This window comes from Schistosoma haematobium, chromosome 7, assembly GCF_000699445.3.
Source record: "Schistosoma haematobium chromosome 7, whole genome shotgun sequence".
NCBI lineage: Eukaryota > Metazoa > Platyhelminthes > Trematoda > Strigeidida > Schistosomatidae > Schistosoma > Schistosoma haematobium.
This window is the reverse complement of record NC_067202.1, coordinates 19068429-19089405: the sequence shown is the minus strand read 5'-3', so window position 1 is coordinate 19089405 and position 20977 is coordinate 19068429. Positions and strand designations below refer to the sequence as shown.

The 20977-nt window shown below is 36.2% G+C and overlaps 1 protein-coding gene across 2 annotated transcripts in view; it reads left to right on the top strand.

The window, feature by feature from the left end:
* Positions 1–15363, top strand: part of MS3_00009762 (uncharacterized protein) — a 63874-nt gene extending 48511 nt beyond the window's left edge. Inside the window, exons 13-19 of one of the 2 annotated variants that reach the window (XM_051218163.1) lie at positions 2681–2953; positions 5442–5577; positions 6692–6902; positions 8492–8615; positions 9862–9952; positions 10981–11164; positions 13070–15363. In XM_051218163.1, coding sequence (XP_051064607.1) covers positions 2681–2953; positions 5442–5577; positions 6692–6902; positions 8492–8615; positions 9862–9952; positions 10981–11164; positions 13070–13344 — 1294 coding nt within the window. In that variant the 3' untranslated portion in view covers positions 13345–15363. Of the gene's footprint in view, positions 1–2680; positions 2954–5441; positions 5578–6691; positions 6903–8491; positions 9953–10980; positions 11165–13069 lie in introns of both variants that reach the window. The other variant, XM_051218162.1, reaches the window with a different exon arrangement.
* Positions 15364–20977: the final 5614 nt, after the last annotated feature.

Here is a 20977-nt window from a genome sequence, read left to right as displayed (position 1 = left end):
TCACTCACACATTCACTCATTCCTTATTACTATTCTTGTTCTTAATAGTTGATATATTATTCAGATATCTTTTTATAACATGATGTTAACTGATTAATATTGTCACAAGTATCAACATGACTACAACCACGACTACGACCATGCCCCCCTTTTTTTCGTTCTTTTGGATTCTTCACCATTTTCTTCGTCTATTTTACATGTACTTTATTGTATTGTGGAATATTTTCTTGTTTTTCTCACATAGAAAATAAATTTTTCTTCTTCATTTTTCATTAAGTGTTGGGAATCTTAATTTTGAAAAAAATGGAATAGATTTTCATTGGACACAGATTATTGATTGGTAACAATGAACCAACAGTCAATAAAATGAAAACACCATAATGAGTTATCATTTCATTTGAGATTAAATCCTTTTGTGTTATAACCTGTTGACTTAGAATATGCCGATGACATGGTTCTATTTGGTGAAGACGCTGACAAAATCCAGAGTCTTCTGACCACTCTAATCAACAATGCAAGCATGTTCGGCATGCGATCCCTCCCCCGAAATGCAAAATTTTACTTCAGGATTGGGCTGCATAGACAGCCGAAGTAATGATAGAGAGTGATTTAGTCGAGCGTGTCGACCGCCTCACTTTTCTGGGACGTCTCATCAGCCCTTGTGGTCTGGTGTGTGACGAAATCTCAGCACGGATACAGAAGGCTCGACTAGCTTTTACCAACTTGCGTCATTTATGGAATAGGCGATATATCCGTCTATCAACCAAAGGACATATTTATTGTGCAGCAGTTCGTTCCGTCCTACTTTATGGCAGTGAAACATGGCCGGTAAGAGTAGAGGATATTCGTTAGTTTCTAGTATTTGAGCATAGGTGCCTTCGAAATATTGCTCGTATATCCAGAGACCACCAAGTAGGTAATGCAGTTGTTAGGAAATGGGTACTAGGTAAGGATGGCAAATCGATTGATGAAGTGGTGAAACTTCATGAGTTGAGATGGCTGGGACACGTGTTACGTATGTCCATCCACCGACTGCCCCGACGTGCGATGTTTTATAGTGTAGGAGTGGGTTGGAAGAAAGCTAGGGGCGGCCAGACCGTAACATGGCACAAATCCATGAGGTCACTGATAAGTGGACTGAGTCATGTTGGTAGGTGTAGACTACCTGGTTGGGGACTGCGAGATGATAGCGACCGATGGTTAGAGACCTTGAATGACATGGCTCAGAATCGTTTGCATTGGCACGGATGCATCCACTCTTTGTGTTCTCTCAAGTTCTAATCTTCTGAATTTCTTACCCCTTTTTTTTCTCTTTCCAAATTTATTTCACCAGATTATACTCCTTGAATAACATCTCCAAACCCTAATGTTTCTGATTACTGCTTATACTCTTACCACCTCTGCCACTACAGGACTTGAATGGACAACTGCATCTCTGTGCTAATGTGGTATGGCAACTCAAAGTAATGTACGTACGTACGAAGTTGTACATTGTTGCTAACTAACTAACTGACTTATAACTTACAGTCTAGTGCCCCTATCAATTTATAATCTAACGATAACGCCAATTAGAAAATTGTTACTTATCGATCGGCCTGATGACGCATAAAACCCATATGAGCAGTCTAGAGTCCTTCTTGACTAGCCCTTCCTGCCTGTTGAGTCCAGAACACCAATCTCAGCCTCAGCGATATGAATCATGTTTTTCAAATGTACTGGGTTTATATACAAACCAAAGAGACCACATCGTAATATAAAATTGAAAATACACATTTGCAAGATTTAGCCAAATGTAGTTATGAATTTAGGAGACTGTGATGAATAGACAGAGCATAACTCAAAGAATGGTAAATCGTATAATAATCATCTATGGGTCAAAATAAAGCTTATAATAAGAGGAACATGAATATGAATTGTTTAATTGCATAGTAATTATACAATAAAAATTCATGTATAAGATTATTCCTTAAATGCTTCTCAACAATTACCATTCATAATTCTCATTGGGATATAACAATCTGTTATGAAGTAGTACACTAATAGTTTAACTCTTAAATTTTCTTATGGCTTTAAGTATCAACAAACTTGTATTTTGTGCAGCATTTTGACCTTTTTTTACTTGAATTTATAAAACTATAGTAGCTGGCGTAACTATTTATGAACTGTTCAATGAACAATTGCATTGTAGTATGTGCTACGGATGTCGATAAATATGGGTAGTATGTATCATTAATCGAAAGTGAAATACTTGACAGAAGAAGGTTAAGAAGATCGAAGAAAAGGTAATGAGAACAGAGAATGATTGTTGTGGAAATGAAGGAATAGTGAAGTCTAAGACGATTGATTGACATTTTGCAAATGAAGTATTTACTATATGGTTCTCAGATTTTACTAAAATGATCTTTAATTTTGTGTTCAAATACATACGATTGTCCTTAATTGTGTTCTCATCCACTAAGGTATCACATGTGGTACCCTTATTTATTCTAAAGTGCGGTATTGTATTAATCATACATTGTAATCTGTGTTGAGTGTGTAGAAGAGAAAGTGACTCCATAATTTGATCGCAAACGTCTTTCGGATGGTTCAGTTGTTATAATAACCTTTTCCCTTGTCATATTTTTATATGAAAATTGAAATCACGAGTTTTATCGTACCGCATTCTTTCTTGCTATTAAAGTCTTTTACAGAATCAAGGGGATTTCCTTGTTCGACAAACAAGTAAACGTTCCAGTGGGCGTGATACCTTAGCCCATTGGAATGGAACTAATGGGGATTTAATCAATGGTAGTCATAACGAAACAATATTAAATAAAGATCATAATATTGATGGAACTGTTTTACGTATGGTTTTATCTGTCTTTTGGCATGGTCATAGACATTTTATTGTATATGGTGGACCAGAGTCAGGTGAAGGTTGGCATTTAGAAGATGGTCATTTCTCTACAGTAAGGTAAGTAGTAGTCATTTTTCTAGTCTAGTCTTTTCTAGTTTCCAGTGAACATAAAACTTTACTTATTAGCGAAAATATATCTGGCATTAAACTGTTAGTGTTTCCTAGTCTTATATTTTAGTAACTTATGGTATGTTTTCTTTAGAAACCTCTGCTTCTATTGATATTGTTATCGACAAGCTGTGAGGAATGTGACCGCAGTTAGCAGCTGTTTGCATACTACACAATCAAGTTATTTATTAAGTTTTTAGCGTCTAGTTGTATAAAAATCATATGCAAAACGAAGACAGAGACTTTTATTATAGTCAGTTTCCAACCAGATACTATACCTCCCTAACGTGTTTTTAAATTTTTATATACGAGATGGATATGTGAACAAATGTAGTACGCAATCTGAGTTACGGAGTGTTTTACCGGTCGCATCCTTACTTAAAACATGTAAATATTAGCCACTTGTTTACTAAATTTTGTCATCTTTTCACCCAGTGTGAGTATTACTTTCAGGTTCAATAAACGTAATTTCACCCTTATTTTCTGTTTAAGAAGTATGTCATCTCATAGAGAAATAGCACAATAATGTGTATTCTAGTACTAAGCTTTATCAACACAACATGCGCTTCATAATCCTTATCATAATCCCACATAACCTATGCTACCGACTACTAACTAGCACACTAACTAACACACAAATAAAATGAAAATGATGATGTTTACTGAAAACTCTTTTCTCGCTTCGATTTACAGTCAAACAATTCACACTATTATTATTATTACTATTGTTATTATTATTATTTACTACGTCATTTACTCAATCTTTATATTCCCACTTTATGTATCCTTATTTTTCGACGTATACAGCAGCTCGCCTATGGTGGAAACTTGGTTCTATCTAAACGTTCTCGAGTCACTGCCTGGTTGAAAATTGTATGCTACCATCAAATACGAATACTGAAGCAGTTTTTTTGAAACCACGCGCACCATTTAAACTGGCTGCCTTCAACGTGCGATAATGCCCAAGGCATGCAATCCGCACTTAATCAGTTGGCAATCAGTGTCCGTAGCTACGGTATGTGCTTTGCACCTTCGAAGTGCAAAGTAATTCTACAAGACTGTCAAGATTCTAATCCTGTACTCACTCTGGATGGTGAGCAGATAGAAGTAGTCGAGAAGTTCGTGTATCTGGGTAGCTGCATAAGTGCTGGTGGGGGTGTGATTGATGAGATCAATGCACGTATAGTGAAAACCAGATCGGCTTGTGCCAATTTGGGCCATTTTTGGTGCCTTCGTGATGTTAGTCTGGCTGTAAAAGGTCGGATCTACAACGCATCAGTGAGAGCAGTCTTGCTCTAAGCTTGTGAAACTTGGCCTCTCCCAGTTGAGGATATTAGACGGCTCTGTGTTTGATCATCATTGTGTCCGAAAGACTGCTGACATCCAGTGGCAACACTATGTTAGTAATGCAGAGGTTCGGCATCATGTGTCCGGGCACAGAGACGATATCCATTAGGTGTCACCATCTTGAAACACCGACTTCGGTGGCTTGAACATGTTCTACGAATTTCGTCTCAGAGAATTCCACGTCGTGCATTGTTTGTCGACGCTGGGACTGTTTGAAAGAAGTGGTCAGTGCATGACATGGTGTCGTGGTATGAAAGAAAGCTGCAAAGGACTGGCTTGTGTTTGTCCTTCACGACTCTTTGTCTGGTGTCCGAGAGATGGTGTAACACAATGGCTAGAGACGTTATCAGATATGGCTCAGAATAGAAGCCAGTGGCGATCCTGCTGTAACCTTCTTTTACTTTCTTCATAAAAAGTGGTTGCTTCTTCCCTGACTGAAAGATCTCTTCTGATTGTACCTTTCCGTCTCCCCTATTATTATTATTATAATTTTTATTATCATTATGATTATTATTATTACATTACCTTGTAGTAATCTGGTCGTTATTGTCCTTCTTTTTTTCTCTTACGCTCCTTACCTTCTATTTTTGTCTTCCCATTCTCATTGTTTTGTGTGGCGCACATATGTATTTGGTGCCCTCTTGTACCAAAATTTATGTGTTCAAATAAATAAATAAATATAAACTAGCACAAAACATTGATCCATGTCTTACAGATACGTTTTTCACTGCTCAGTGGACATTCATAATGAGTATTTTTGGTTCAGTGATGGTTACTACTCGTGAGTAGGGTAGTGTTTCCTTCGAAATATGTTAGGTGTGGTTTGAGTTGGACAATAGTGGGTCTATGTATTGTTCGTAAACAAATTAGTACAAAACGTTTTCAATCATTTAAGTTATATTATTGGTGAACATGTGTTTCGGAGATGGATTCTAGCGATCTTGCGAAAGTTGGATGAGGCCTTAAGGTATTTATTTTTGACATTTTCTGTGTAATTAGCAAAGATTTTTTTTCTTAAGTTTATTATCAGCTCTGAAATTTCCCTTGAATAATCACATTTGATGTTTGTTTAATAACTAAAATTCTGCAGGGAACTGGTTGAATATCATATGAAAACTCAAACTCCCGTGACAGCAAAATCAGGTGCATGTCTTATTACACCAATTTCAAGACCTGATTGGGAACTAGACAATCGTGATGTACAACTACTACAAAAAATTGGTCAAGTATGTTTTTAGACATTGTAACTCATAAGTTATTCATCGATTTAAATAGTATCATTCTTATGTTTATTATTTTGTAAAGTTTTCATATTATGGAATAGATGAGAAATGTTACGCTTGCTTAGATCGGTTACAATTGTTTGGGAAGTATTGCACGTATTTAACAGGAACTTCAAGACACATGAACTCTTAGCCTAAGTTATTACGTAACAGTGCCAAGTCAGTCTCAGTCTGAATTTTCATCGATTAGGGTTATTGGCATATGTTCTAGACAAGTTTATCCTCCGGCTACTGTGACGCATAATGTCTGTGTTTGAAATTTCGAAACAAGATTTTTTTCATGTTGGCGATCTTAATTAAGAATTAGGGTTCTTTGTTTATTTTCACATTATCTCGTCGTCAAAAAATAATTCTATAGCGTAACTGTGAAAATTACACACGTCTCCCGATCTTGTTTGAATGTCTCTAATCACATATGTTAATTTTTAGTTGTACTTCAACAAAGGAAACACCTGATTCCAATCGCTTTTCAATTACATACATGCCCCCAAATGACCTGGTACGGTCGAGAGTGGGGAGAGTCCGCTCTCCCTCTTGAAATGCTCTCACATGGACACACGTATATAGCCTCTGCCAGGGAAGTCCTACTCACTGCCTTCTCGTGGCGGGGGTGTTGTTTACGAAATTGAGAGGATGGAAAGCGAACGTCCGGCGCTTTAACCGGGTTAGTGGACATGGAGAGTTCACTTAGGGAAGTTGGAAAACCCCCATTCCAAACCAATGGTGCACATGGTCTTCAGTATCCTTAAGGAACAAATGGCGTATGAATCAATCTTTGGTCACCGGTTACCATGGGACTGCATCTCCTTACGATGCTCCACTGACTTTTGGATCAGACCTTCAGATCAAAGGCTCCGGGTGTTGTCTTCTAAGAAAACCACCTGCTTCGGTTTGGGCACCCAGGCAGTATCACAGCCCTCAGACATATCAAATGAGATTTGTATGGCGCATATGTATTTGGTGCCTCCTTGTACCAATATCTAAGTGTTAAAATAATGATAATAATTCATGTGATAAAGTGTATTGCTTATTTTATTCTACATCTCGTTTTTCACAGGGTAACTTTGGTGATGTTTACCGAGGTGTATATAATGGAAATGAAGTTGCAGTGAAAACTTGTCGTGTCGATATGACAGCATCAGATTTACGTAGGAAATTTCTCCAAGGTGAAACAACTGCTTTAAATTTCAATCATCCAAATATTGTCAAATTAATTGGTATTGCAGTTCAATCTTATCCAATTATGATTGTGATGGAGTATGTTCCAGGTTAGTGAACTTGACATGCTTTTCATGAATTCTAGCATATTTCATTAATTACCTTACAATTGTATCATTTATGTTAATTTGTTATTCTTACTACTTATTAGGTATAAGTAGTTACGTTTTCGAACGATAAGGGTTGTAGTATGTGAATTGACAGTATTTTGTTGTTGGACATTAACAGTGTTATACAATCGTAAGAAATTTTTGTGAATAACTTATCTCCTATTAGGCAGTGAACTGTTTTAAATCACTCGAAAACATACATTGATCAACGTTATCTTCTTCCATGATTGGATCTGTCAGTCAGTCATAAACGATATTGCAAGCACTTCGTTCTGTCTTACATTCTGACTGTGACATATATGAAACTAGTATTTGATCATAAATGTCTTTGAAAGGCCAGCGGAGCATGCTGTAGCCATCGGCTTAGTAGCTTTTGGGTTACTGTTCAAAAATACAAAATGGTTGATGATGTAACAGGTCTTCAGCAACTGATGTGTTGAAACATGTATTACGCATATCCAACGACCATCTACCGTAAACGACGTTCACTGGTCTGCAAGTAGATTCGAAAAAACGTGGAGACGATAAGTTAGTAGCTTGATGTCAGCTCATGAATTCACTGAAAGTTAGTTTGAACCATATTGATAGATGCGAACTACAGGGTTACATTCCCTCAACTTTCTCAACCAACTGTTATAAACATTGCGTGCCATGTTTGAAAATTGGTTGAAAAAATAGCGTAAAGATAATTGATATTTGCTTTACTCAGGAACTCCAATTTTGAAACCCTTTTCTACTACTTATCACCCTAATAAATTCTGATCATAATCACACGATCTATTTCTATTTTTTTTTCGCTATCATGGTTTTAATGTGGTATTGTAACAGGGACTTTTGCATTTATATACCGAACTATTACGTTGAATTTGGCTTGGACATCATTGGAAGTGGAACACATATGGTTTCTTAAAAGATAAGTGACAAGAAAGTTATTGTTTCAGTAAGGATGAAATTAATTTAGAATTAAGCGAATGAATTTTAAAGTTAGTTTATGAATGCCAATACTGCAATACATATACATTCTCCCAACTGGTTCCAAATAGAACGCAATACTTTCATCGAATTCCACTTATATCTACAGTTCAGAACCCAACTAAAACTATGAAACTATAGGTAGTACCTGGTTTTCTGTCAAAGTTCCACGTATGCTGTAGCTGACTCATATAATCTTGCATATCAACAACGGGAAAGTTTGAACGCTTTGCGAGTGAATTACTGTAAAATTCAGGTGAAACTGCTATTGTGACTAGCTTTTTTTCTTGTTATTTCATTCTCTGGGCTTTCACTATCTTTCTGGACAATATTATCAGCACATATGTCAAATAGAAGTGGGTTATTCACTTAACAACACCACTGCCATCATTCTATGCTTACCTTTTTTGTGTATATCGTATCACACTACTTAATACTACTTAGTAGTGAACTACATATTCATTTCCTTGAAAGGATCATTTTAATTCTCTTTCTTTGATAAGTTAACGATTCATATTATTCTAATCTATTGGTTTATCTTTGTATTCATTGTAAAGGTGGTTCTCTTTTAAATCATTTACGTAAATCAAAAAATGCATTACCTGTTATGAAACTACTTCAAATGAGTTTAGATGCTGCTAATGGAATGATGTATTTAGAAGCGAAAAATTGTATTCATCGGTAAGTTTTATTTTACTCTCATTTCATATCAATACAGAAATTCATATTTGATAAATTCGATCCCGATAATGGTTATAAACAGATTGATTGTTGTGGTACAACTAACGTCCTCCTACTACCTGTAGTGAGTTTTGGAGTATACGTTCTTTAATAACTTTCAAGAGGGTAGATTCAATAGAAATGAATTCACTTTGAACTCTGAGATGGAGGTACATCCAGCCGATGAGTCCCAAATGGGACGAAACGCGCGTCGTGGATTCCACTGCTAGCCACTATCCATCATTGCTTACAAAATACCAAGACCACATTTTGAATAATTTTCTCTGGTTTGAGTTTTTTAGCGAGTTAGTTTTCTACGGGATGAGTTCGCTAACCCCATTCCCAACCCTCTGCTTTTATCCGAGCTTGGGACAGACAGTAGCCCCGAAGGGGCTCTAGACGGACCTTGTTATTTATTCACTTATCAACCTCGGGTGTTTTTATATGAGCGTTTGTGTGTGTATTTCTTATCCTACCTATCACATATCTGTAGCTTATTTCTGTGTGACTATAAATATTGATTCACGCTTGGCTAAATCAAGCTGGGTCATTCGCCTTCTCCACTGTGGTTCATTTTGCTTCACTCTCTTCGCTTCGTTCTTCCGATAGTTTTTCTGGATCAACGATTGTATGAAATATACATATTCGAAATCCATTCTTCTATATGATTTAATTAATTACGTTATTCACTAGCTCGAATTAGGTCGATGATTATATACGAGGATTAGCGACATGTATATTTCAATAACAATCAATTATACGATCTGAATGGAGTGAGATCTCTGGCTACTAAAAATCTATTCAACAGTGTTTTAGCTTGTGCGAAGAAGTATAAATTGGTGTTTTGGTGGAATTTCATTCAGTCTTAATCACGATAGAATATGGAGAAGAATGACTACTTGAAACTGGGTTTGAATATTGAAATTTTGTTTACAGTGTTTGCGATAATCATCAAGTTTAACCACTTTATCCCTAGTATTAGCCATGTTGGTAGATGAAGACTACATGCTTGAAGTCCGTGTGACTATCGTAACCAACGGTTCGGGACTCTGTGTGACATGGCTCAGAATCGATCACAATGGCGTCAGTGTATGCACTTTCTATCTTCCTTTAAACTATGAGATTAAAGTCCTTTCATATCTTTCTACGAATTAATTCTTTCTTCTTGTATTATATCCTTATACACAATCTATTTGTATTGAAACAGTGATTTAGCAGCAAGAAATTGTTTAATTTCTGATGATGGTCAATTAAAAATAGCTGATTTTGGCATGTCGAGAGAAGAGCATATATATGAAGTAAGTTGAATAAATAGATTTATGCATGTGTATAATATCAGTGTTCATAAATCTCATTTTTCATCAAATACATATATTATTTATTCAAACATAAACATTGGTACAAGGAGGCGACGGATACATATGCCTAAACCAAAGCAAATGATTTTCTTAGGAGGCCACTCCCCGAGCCTTTGACTTATAGGTCTAATCCACAAGGCAATGAGCAACGTAGGTAGATACAGTCACATGCTAGCAAGTGACCGACTATTGGTTCATACGCCTTCTCATCCCTCGGCACCCTGGAACGCATATGCATTATTGGTTTGGAATGAGGGTTAACAACTCCTCTCGCTGGATCCTCCATATCAACCAACCCGGTTCAAGCGTCGAACATTCGCTTTTCGTCCTCTCAACTTCGTGAACTACAGTAATGCCAGGAAAAGGCAGTGCGTATGACTTTCCTGGCAGTGGTTGTATACTCGTGGCCATGTGAGAGCATTTGGAGAGTGAGAGCTGACTCTCCCCACTCTTGACCATACCAGGGCATCCGGGTATATATATAATACATTTGGAGAGATTTTAGCTTATTATTTCACTAGGAGATTCTATTTCACTACTGATTTTTTGTATTAGACAAGGTTGGTCAGTAGTAGAAGATCTTGATCATATATTTTGTACTAGTTGACACTTATGGATATGGTGTTTTTTTCAAATTTAAGAACTGATGCATCCATGGAAATATGAACGTTCCTCTTATAATGCCACAGTTAAAGACTTGAGTACTATGATCTATTCTGTGTTACAGTGACCGAATTCACTATCCTTCATTATTATTACTGACAGATTTTTATGCCAGAAACACCTTTCGTCATATATAATTCAATTACTATTAAATAGTTTCACAAGAATATCAAATGTCAATTTATTTCTTAAACATTATTGTTTTTAGCCATACTGTAATGGTCTAATAACATTGTCGTTACTAAGTTTGTTTTTCTTAATTATTCCTTCATATGACAATTGCAATGCTATTTATCTTTTTCTAGTTAAGTGATAAACGAGGTCAAATCCCAATTAAATGGACAGCTCCTGAAGCACTTCGAACTGGTCGTTACACTATTAAATGTGATGTATGGTCATATGGTGTACTTTTATGGGAAATATTTACTTTTGGTGATGTTCCTTATCGAAATTGGTCTAATCAACAAACAAGGGATATGATTGAATCAGGTAAATAATAACTAATAAATTTCTGTCCCAGTTTTATTTAAGTTTCTTAATACTACATTGAATGAACAGAATTAGCAGGAAGATTTGGAATAGAATTTTATGCTAACTTACTCTTTTCAGTAATGTGTCTATAAAGTTGACTTAAGTAGAACTATTGTCAGGTGATAAAGGTTTGAATCCTCCAGGAAGAACCAATTTTTTAATGGATTACACGTCATTTACGTCTAAGTAAATTTATATCAAATTATATATTACACGCAAAGATGAAACACCAAAACTATTGATCATATTATCATTTAATCGATAGAGTATAGTGGATAACCTTTACCTAGACAAAATATTTTATTTAAACACATAAACATTGGTACAAGCGGGTATCAGATATATGTGCGCCACACAAATCGAATGAGATTTGTGTGAGCGCTGTGATACTGCCTGGGTGCTCAGACCGTAGCAGGTGGTCTTCTTAGGGTGCCACACCTGGAGCCTTTGACCTAAAAGTCTAATCCACAAGGAAGTGGAGCATCGTGAGGAGATGCAGTCCCATGGTAGCCAGTGACCAACAATAGGTCCATACGCCATTTGTTTCTTCAGGATCGTGCAGCCCATCTACACCATTGGTTTGGAATGAGGGTTTTCGAACTTCCCTAGGTGGGCTCTCCGCGTCCACCAGCCAACCCGGTTAAATCGCTGGTCATTCGCTTTGCGTCCTCTCAATGTCGTAAACAACACCTGTGGTGCGAGAAGGCAGTGAGCAGAACTTTTCTTGGAGTGTTTGTATGGACGCCGCTTTGTGAGAGCGTTTGTAGAGGGAGACCGAACTCTCCCCACTCTCGGCCGTACCAGGGCATTTAAGGGCCTTAGCCAAGGTACAACTTTTGTTAAACACTGATAATTGGTTCGAAGACAAAATAAATTATTCAATTAAATTATTCCGATTATGTAACAGTATAAATCAAAATGTGAAGTAGAACATTTTCCTATTCATCTGTTAACATTTTAATAACAATAATAATTATATATATATATATATATATATATATATATATATATATATATCTTCTAAAAATAATAATTACAGAATTCACGCCAGTTTACAGGAATGATCAATTTGATATAAATAATAACATTAGATATGCAGAACAAACATGTGATAAAAGAAAGTTTTAAGTGTACTAGTTCAATAATTGTTTTGGTAGTACATGTATGATAGCGACCCACTGCATCAGCCGCGAACTTTTAATTTTTCTTAAGTGGACAGCCTATCGATTTATGAACGGTGTATTTAAGGTCATTTCCTATGCTAGATCGAATTACTGATAATTATCTACCACTAGAGAAAGTAAAACGAAAACAGAGAGCACGGAACAACAAAGCAGTTATTACCAAAATATATCAATCAGGTGTACCCAAATGCGTGTGTCATGTGACACAGTGATATACTATTCAAATTAGTTAAGGTTGCTAGGGACAGTGTTAACATAAAGTGACAGCAGGTAAGTGGTTTTACTTAGGGAATACACTAATAATAATAATGGTCAAACTTTTAAAGTTCCTATAATGTCACTTGTGGAATAAGATACACTTACGGATGCTAGAACATTCAATGAATTTTCAGAGGAGCAATATACATCAATGCAGCGAACAAATAATGGGAGTAATTGTGGTAGATTATTCCAGAGTCTAGAAAATTTACAGGTAATGTAATTCATATGGAGAGATGGTTTAGAATAAGTTTGTTTCACTAATGACAAGCATTTACAGATGTCATCATGAGAAGTTTCTTCATATTGAATCACTTGATTAGATGTAACGGATAGTTTATTAGGTATTTTGAAAAAATCGATTCGATTTAGTTTGAGTTTGCTCTTCCTCTTCTTTAAAGTCTACTTCTTTTTTTGTCAGGTTACAGATTACCTGCACCTGATTTAATGCCAGTTTGGTTACGTACATTAATGAATCATTGTTGGCATGATGAACCAATGAATCGACCAAGTTTTATAAAAATTTCTAATGAAATTCAAATTCCTAATGTGAATTCATTTACACCAAATTTAAATAGATCTATAGATCATTCTAAACATTGTCAATTGAAAATATCTAATCATGAAAATAATACATCAACAATTCCATTACATTTATCAATTCCTATTAAAGATAGACGAACTAGAGAAGATTAATATGGGGATATATCTTGTTACCTATGCAACAGACATCCAATTTTATACATGTATACAGAGATTGATAGGTTTATATGGATACTGGTCGGTCTTGTTACTATGCCGCTATACATACATACAATTGTTTATATGGATCTGTACGTACATGTAATAGTGTATATGCATTGCAATTTTCTTTTTTTGTTATTTAAGCGCCTTTTTCATCATTCCATTTATCGTTATTCCTTATTGAGATTACAGTTCAGTTATGGTATTTATTGTTGTGTAAATTTCGAGTGAAAAAAACAAAACCACTTTCTATTTGTCTTTTGTTCTCAACAAAAATTAAACACTATGGTGATTGAAATATTGGTTCAATTTATTATTTGGAATTCATAGTTCACTGAAACCATGCTGCATATCACATCAGTTCATTAAAAAAACTTGATTATTCTACTATATACTACCTTACTTACTTACTTACGCTTGTTACTCCTCGTGGAGGAGCATAGGCTGTGCCCACTAGCACTATATTGGGCATTATATTGGCTTCTATACTACCTATAATCATTGTAATTGTCATCATAATATCTCTATATCAATCCATTTCAATAATTTTCCATAACTTCAATATATTACTTATATACTTATTTATATGGAAATTGTTTTATTCTTTCTTCTTTCATGGTTTTTCTTGTTCTTCTTCTTCATTACTTACAGACTGTGATAATAGTAGATTTAATTTGTATATTTTTTCAGATTTATTACATTTTCCATAATAAAACAAAATTACACATAGGAATGATATAAAGTTGATTGTGTTGACTTACAATTTTCCTTTGGACGTTTTTATCATTCTCAGAGTGTGTGTATGCGAATGTGTATGTGTCCAATATGTCATACATCAACAATGTAGTTCATTACGTACAATAATGATTTCAGAAATGATCCTACTTTCCATTATTGAATACAGACACCTTAATTACTTATATATACATCAACTTACTTACTTACGCCTATTCCACTTCGTAACGTATACTTGAAACGCACATATATCTATCATTGTGTGGTTATTCTCAATATGAGTATTCTTTACATGCCTTCCTATGAATAATGGTCTCATTCTTTTCTCTTTTTTGTATATTTAATTGTATTCTTATCAAGGTAGGGTTTTTTTCTCTTTTGAAAACACAAAAATAAAAGTAATTAGGTACAAATTAGGTGCAAGTCATCTATTGTAACTTATGATTAAAATGTATTCTTATCACTTACTTTTTATAAAAGTAAATAAACAAATTAATTAATACATAGATTATTATTGTACTGTTATCATCATCACATGTATGTTTGCATATTGTTTGATGTATTGTTTACATTATGTTATGATTAAGTTTATTCCATTGTTTGTTCACATTGTGATATGAGCTACTGATACCTATACAAGTAGTATTATTATTTATTTATTTGAACCCATAAATAGTGGTTTAAGGAGGCACCAGATACATATGCGTCATACAAAGCAAATGAGATTTGTATGAAGGCTGTCCGGGTGCCCAAACCGAAGCAGGTGGTCTAATCCACAAGGCAGTGGAGCATCGTGAGGAGATGCAGTCCCATGGTAGCCGATGATCAACAATAACTTCATACTTCATTTTTTTCCTCAGGATCATTCAGCCCATGTACACCATTGGTTTGGAATGGTGGTTTTCCAACTCCCCTCGATGGCTCGTCAACCCGGTTAAAGCGTCGGACATTCGCTTTTCGTCTTCTCAATTTCGTAAGCAACAGTGATGCCGCGCGAAGATAGTGAGTAGGACTTCCCTGGTAGTGGGTGTATACGCGTAGGCATGTGAGAGGATTTAGAGAGGACGACCTGACTCTTCTCACTGTCGGCCGTAGCAAGGCATTCGGCGGCAAGCACGAGGGCTCGCTGAGACTCGAACTCGGGTCGCTGGATTCAGAGTGCTAACCGCTACATCACGAAGCTTACATTAAGTCGCAAAACGTCAGAAATACAATTTTTGGGATCTAACAAGAAATACACTTATTATTAACTTTCTACTCAATGCTCAAGTCCAACCTTGGCATTGGTACGTAAGAGACAAATTTGTCAAAGAGACTAAGTTTTTTACCCGTCATCTCTGTGAATAGCCCTCCTGTGTTGATTTTTCCAAAAAAACAAACTTCTCATCCCAATTAGAATGTATTCTTGTTATTCAGAGTCATTTAAACCATGCTTTTACCAATATCATTGTGTTTGAGATGAGATAACTAACAACTCTCTAAGAACCAGTTAACATCTCAATTCTTATGTTTGCTCCAAAACTGAAAGGAAGACTAAAACGCATAGGTTTTAGAATGAACCTTTTCAGATCTCGACTCATGGGTTAATTAAGCACAATGAAAACAGGTTAAACGCCTCTAGATTTTGAAAGTAGTATGATAATACAACATAATGGTGATGAGTGACTGGCTCAGAAACAGAAAACCATCTTATGTCATTTCATTTAGGAGTTTATAGCAAATATCAATAAGATGAATGCAATAAATTTTTCATATCAATGTTGTTAAGTTATAGAATTATAAGCAACTGATCACATCCTGCTAGTTTTTGAACAACTTACGCTTATAGTAATGATTGGTAAATACAAATTCAGTTAGTAATTGTGTTTAGGCTTACTGAGTCAAGTAAATTGACAATGATTTACTAGCGAAATTGTTGCATGAATGTCTACACACATGACATAATGTGAACTATACTATAACTCACATCATTTAACAAAGTGTATATTATCAAGTAAATATCACATTCAATAAAGGAACGTGAATACTTTCAAATACCAGTCAAACAGTATTGATCAATGTGAATCTATGCACAATTTCCAAAGTTACCAATAACACATCAACATGACATGATCAATTAAAAGTAGAGTGTTGATGAAGTTTTATTCTTTGAGCTGGATGGTTTGGTCGTAGAGCTTTTATTGTTCCTCTGAACGACATTATCAGCACAAACTTTAGGTAGAAGTGAAGTGTTTGAAAACGGATGAGGAAAGTGTAATGAATAAGTAGAAATGAGATTTTTGTGAATTCAAAGTAAAATTCAACTTCTAACTATATTGTATACACCGTTCAATAGATTTAGATTGATGTAGTTACTGAAAATATCGGATCTGGAAGTAGTCATCTTCGGTTCCAACAGTCTATGTGGATATATAACTGAAAGTTCACAGCACTAAACAAAGTATACATTATGTATATCATGTAAACATCAGACAAAATCAAAGAACATGCACTCGATCAAATCTCAGTCATTCATTCACTCAGTATGGATCATTACAAGTCTAGGCTCATATGCAAATCTGTTCAAATTGCAAGAACACATTCATATGACATGATGAATTTTTAAAAAAAAGTTATGAAGACAACAGAACAATGAAGCAGCGACAATATTGAGAGAGACTGGATATTGATAAACTAATATGAAAATATAGAACGGGAAGTTTTGTGCTAGTAAAAGATGGTGTTGTAGATCATAAAGAAGATCCAACGTATATTCATTTCTACCACTGTGACCGATTCTGATTTACGTAGCCTAATATCATAATCATAGCTCACATTTGACTAAAGAAGGCCGCATCCGCATACACGTTCCAACTTGAACGGCAGGCAGTTCATGAAGTAAAACACTTTCGTTTGACCATTTCAAGTTGTCATCTATTCTACAACTACACTCAATCAGCAAGGACCGTAAAGGCAGATATTGGTCGAACTTATATAGTGTATGCCCAAGATAACTCAGTCAAGAAAATATCTTTTAACTGACATAACGGAATGACCATCATTTCCTGACATAGGATGACAAATACAACATCACTGTACACTCAGTTGCTTGACGTTAGATAACCAAAAATTTGAAAATATCTATGACAAGAGATTAACAGTTTACGGGCAATCTCATTCACAATACCTTCACTCCACACTGATTGATCATTAGTAGATGACGAATGATTAGCTAATACAAAAATTCAAGAGGATATCCACAACATCAACATACAAAATTAGTAACTCGCAATACCGGACAGAGACAATTTCGTTGACATAATTTTCACCAGAACATTGAAAAACCTCAACCGATTTCACTTAATGAAATTCTGTGGGATATCACTTCTCAGATAATTACCAGGGAAATCCTACACAAAGTGAATGAGCGAAATCGGTTGAGCTGTTCAAATGTTATGGTGAAAAGTGTGTTGACGAAATTGGCTGTCTCGGGCATTTGTATAGGATTTTGACACGCGCACATTCTATAGGATGTTTCCGGGTCACATTTTCTTTCATAACTATTGAACGGATTGATATTTTTCAATGGGGCGTGCTTTGTCTTACTTATCTAATTGAGTGCTATTCAATGATGTATAATGTGTACACGTACATGGAGATTTGTAATTGACGATTTACACCTGCTCTTACTCGCCATGTTATATAGGGATACTACCCCTAACTCTCAGTCTGAAAAGTCGGACAAATGAAATTCTCGCAAATGCGATGAATGTGATCTTGGTGGTGTTGTGGTAGTATCCCGACAGCAGACAATGGGTTTTAAGCGTTGTTCAATCCCTGACGCTTCAGACTGGGCTACTTCGTTTACTAGCCTACATGTGTGTGGTAAACTGTATAAGCTAAATTGCTATGTACAGCGGAACGTCTCATATCACACTGCAGGTTCGCCATTGATACTGAGAATGCTTCAGCATGATTACTTTGGCAAGTTTGCTCACTGCTCATACGTAAAGTTGGTTTGCTGGTTAACCGATTTCATTGATACATCTTGCATTTGACTGATACATCTGACAATGTGTTGTAAGTTGTCAAACAGATATTTGCAAGAGAAATCCCACACAAAGTGAATGAGCGAAATCGGTTGAGCTGTTCAAATGTTATGGTGAAAAGTGTGTTGACGAAATTGGCTGTCTCGGGCATTTGTATAGGATTTTGACACGCGCACATTCTATAGGATGTTTCCGGGTCACATTTTCTTTCATAACTATTGAACGGATTGATATTTTTCAATGGGGCGTGCTTTGTCTTACTTATCTAATTGAGTGCTATTCAATGATGTATAATGTGTACACGTACATGGAGATTTGTAATTGACGATTTACACCTGCTCTTACTCGCCATGTTATATAGGGATACTACCCCTAACTCTCAGTCTGAAAAGTCGGACAAATGAAATTCTCGCAAATGCGATGAATGTGATCTTGGTGGTGTTGTGGTAGTATCCCGACAGCAGACAATGGGTTTTAAGCGTTGTTCAATCCCTGACGCTTCAGACTGGGCTACTTCGTTTACTAGCCTACATGTGTGTGGTAAACTGTATAAGCTAAATTGCTATGTACAGCGGAACGTCTCATATCACACTGCAGGTTCGCCATTGATACTGAGAATGCTTCAGCATGATTACTTTGGCAAGTTTGCTCACTGCTCATACGTAAAGTTGGTTTGCTGGTTAACCGATTTCATTGATACATCTTGCATTTGACTGATACATCTGACAATGTGTTGTAAGTTGTCAAACAGATATTTGCAAGAGAAATCCCACACAAAGTGAATGAGCGAAATCGGTTGAGCTGTTCAAATGTTATGGTGAAAAGTGTGTTGACGAAATTGGCTGTCTCGGGCATTTGTATAGGATTTTGACACGCGCACATTCTATAGGATGTTTCCGGGTCACATTTTCTTTCATAACTATTGAACGGATTGATATTTTTCAATGGGGCGTGCTTTGTCTTACTTATCTAATTGAGTGCTATTCAATGATGTATAATGTGTACACGTACATGGAGATTTGTAATTGACGATTTACACCTGCTCTTACTCGCCATGTTATATAGGGATACTACCCCTAACTCTCAGTCTGAAAAGTCGGACAAATGAAATTCTCGCAAATGCGATGAATGTGATCTTGGTGGTGTTGTGGTAGTATCCCGACAGCAGACAATGGGTTTTAAGCGTTGTTCAATCCCTGACGCTTCAGACTGGGCTACTTCGTTTACTAGCCTACATGTGTGTGGTAAACTGTATAAGCTAAATTGCTATGTACAGCGGAACGTCTCATATCACACTGCAGGTTCGCCATTGATACTGAGAATGCTTCAGCATGATTACTTTGGCAAGTTTGCTCACTGCTCATACGTAAAGTTGGTTTGCTGGTTAACCGATTTCATTGATACATCTTGCATTTGACTGATACATCTGACAATGTGTTGTAAGTTGTCAAACAGATATTTGCAAGAGAAATCCCACACAAAGTGAATGAGCGAAATCGGTTGAGCTGTTCAAATGTTATGGTGAAATGTGTGTTGACGAAATTGGCTGTCTCGGGCATTTGTATAGGATTTTGACACGCGCACATTCTATAGGATGTTTCCGGGTCACATTTTCTTTCATAACTATTGAACGGATTGATATTTTTCAATGGGGCGTGCTTTGTCTTACTTATCTAATTGAGTGCTATTCAATGATGTATAATGTGTACACGTACATGGAGATTTGTAATTGACGATTTACACCTGCTCTTACTCGCCATGTTATATAGGGATACTACCCCTAACTCTCAGTCTGAAAAGTCGGACAAATGAAATTCTCGCAAATGCGATGAATGTGATCTTGGTGGTGTTGTGGTAGTATCCCGACAGCAGACAATGGGTTTTAAGCGTTGTTCAATCCCTGACGCTTCAGACTGGGCTACTTCGTTTACTAGCCTACATGTGTGTGGTAAACTGTATAAGCTAAATTGCTATGTACAGCGGAACGTCTCATATCACACTGCAGGTTCGCCATTGATACTGAGAATGCTTCAGCATGATTACTTTGGCAAGTTTGCTCACTGCTCATACGTAAAGTTGGTTTGCTGGTTAACCGATTTCATTGATACATCTTGCATTTGACTGATACATCTGACAATGTGTTGTAAGTTGTCAAACAGATATTTGCAAGAGAAATCCCACACAAAGTGAATGAGCGAAATCGGTTGAGCTGTTCAAATGTTATGGTGAAAAGTGTGTTGACGAAATTGGCTGTCTCGGGCATTTGTATAGGATTTTGACACGCGCACATTCTATAGGATGTTTCCGGGTCACATTTTCTTTCATAACTATTGAACGGATTGATATTTTTCAATGGGGCGTGCTTTGTCTTACTTATCTAATTGAGTGCTATTCAATGATGTATAATGTGTACACGTACATGGAGATTTGTAATTGACGATTTACACCTGCTCTTACTCGCCATGTTATATAGGGATACTACCCTAACTCTCAGTCTGAAAAGTCGGACAAATGAAATTCTCGCAAATGCGATGAATGTGATCTTGGTGGTGTTGTGGTAGTATCCCGACAGCAGACAATGGGTTTTAAGCGTTGTTCAATCCCTGACGCTTCAGACTGGGCTACTTCGTTTACTAGCCTACATGTGTGTGGTATACTGTATAAGCTAAATTGCTATGTACAGCGGAACGTCTCATATCACACTGCAGGTTCGCCATTGATACTGAGAATGCTTCAGCATGATTACTTTGGCAAGTTTGCTCACTGCTCATACGTAAAGTTGGTTTGCTGGTTAACCGATTTCATTGATACATCTTGCATTT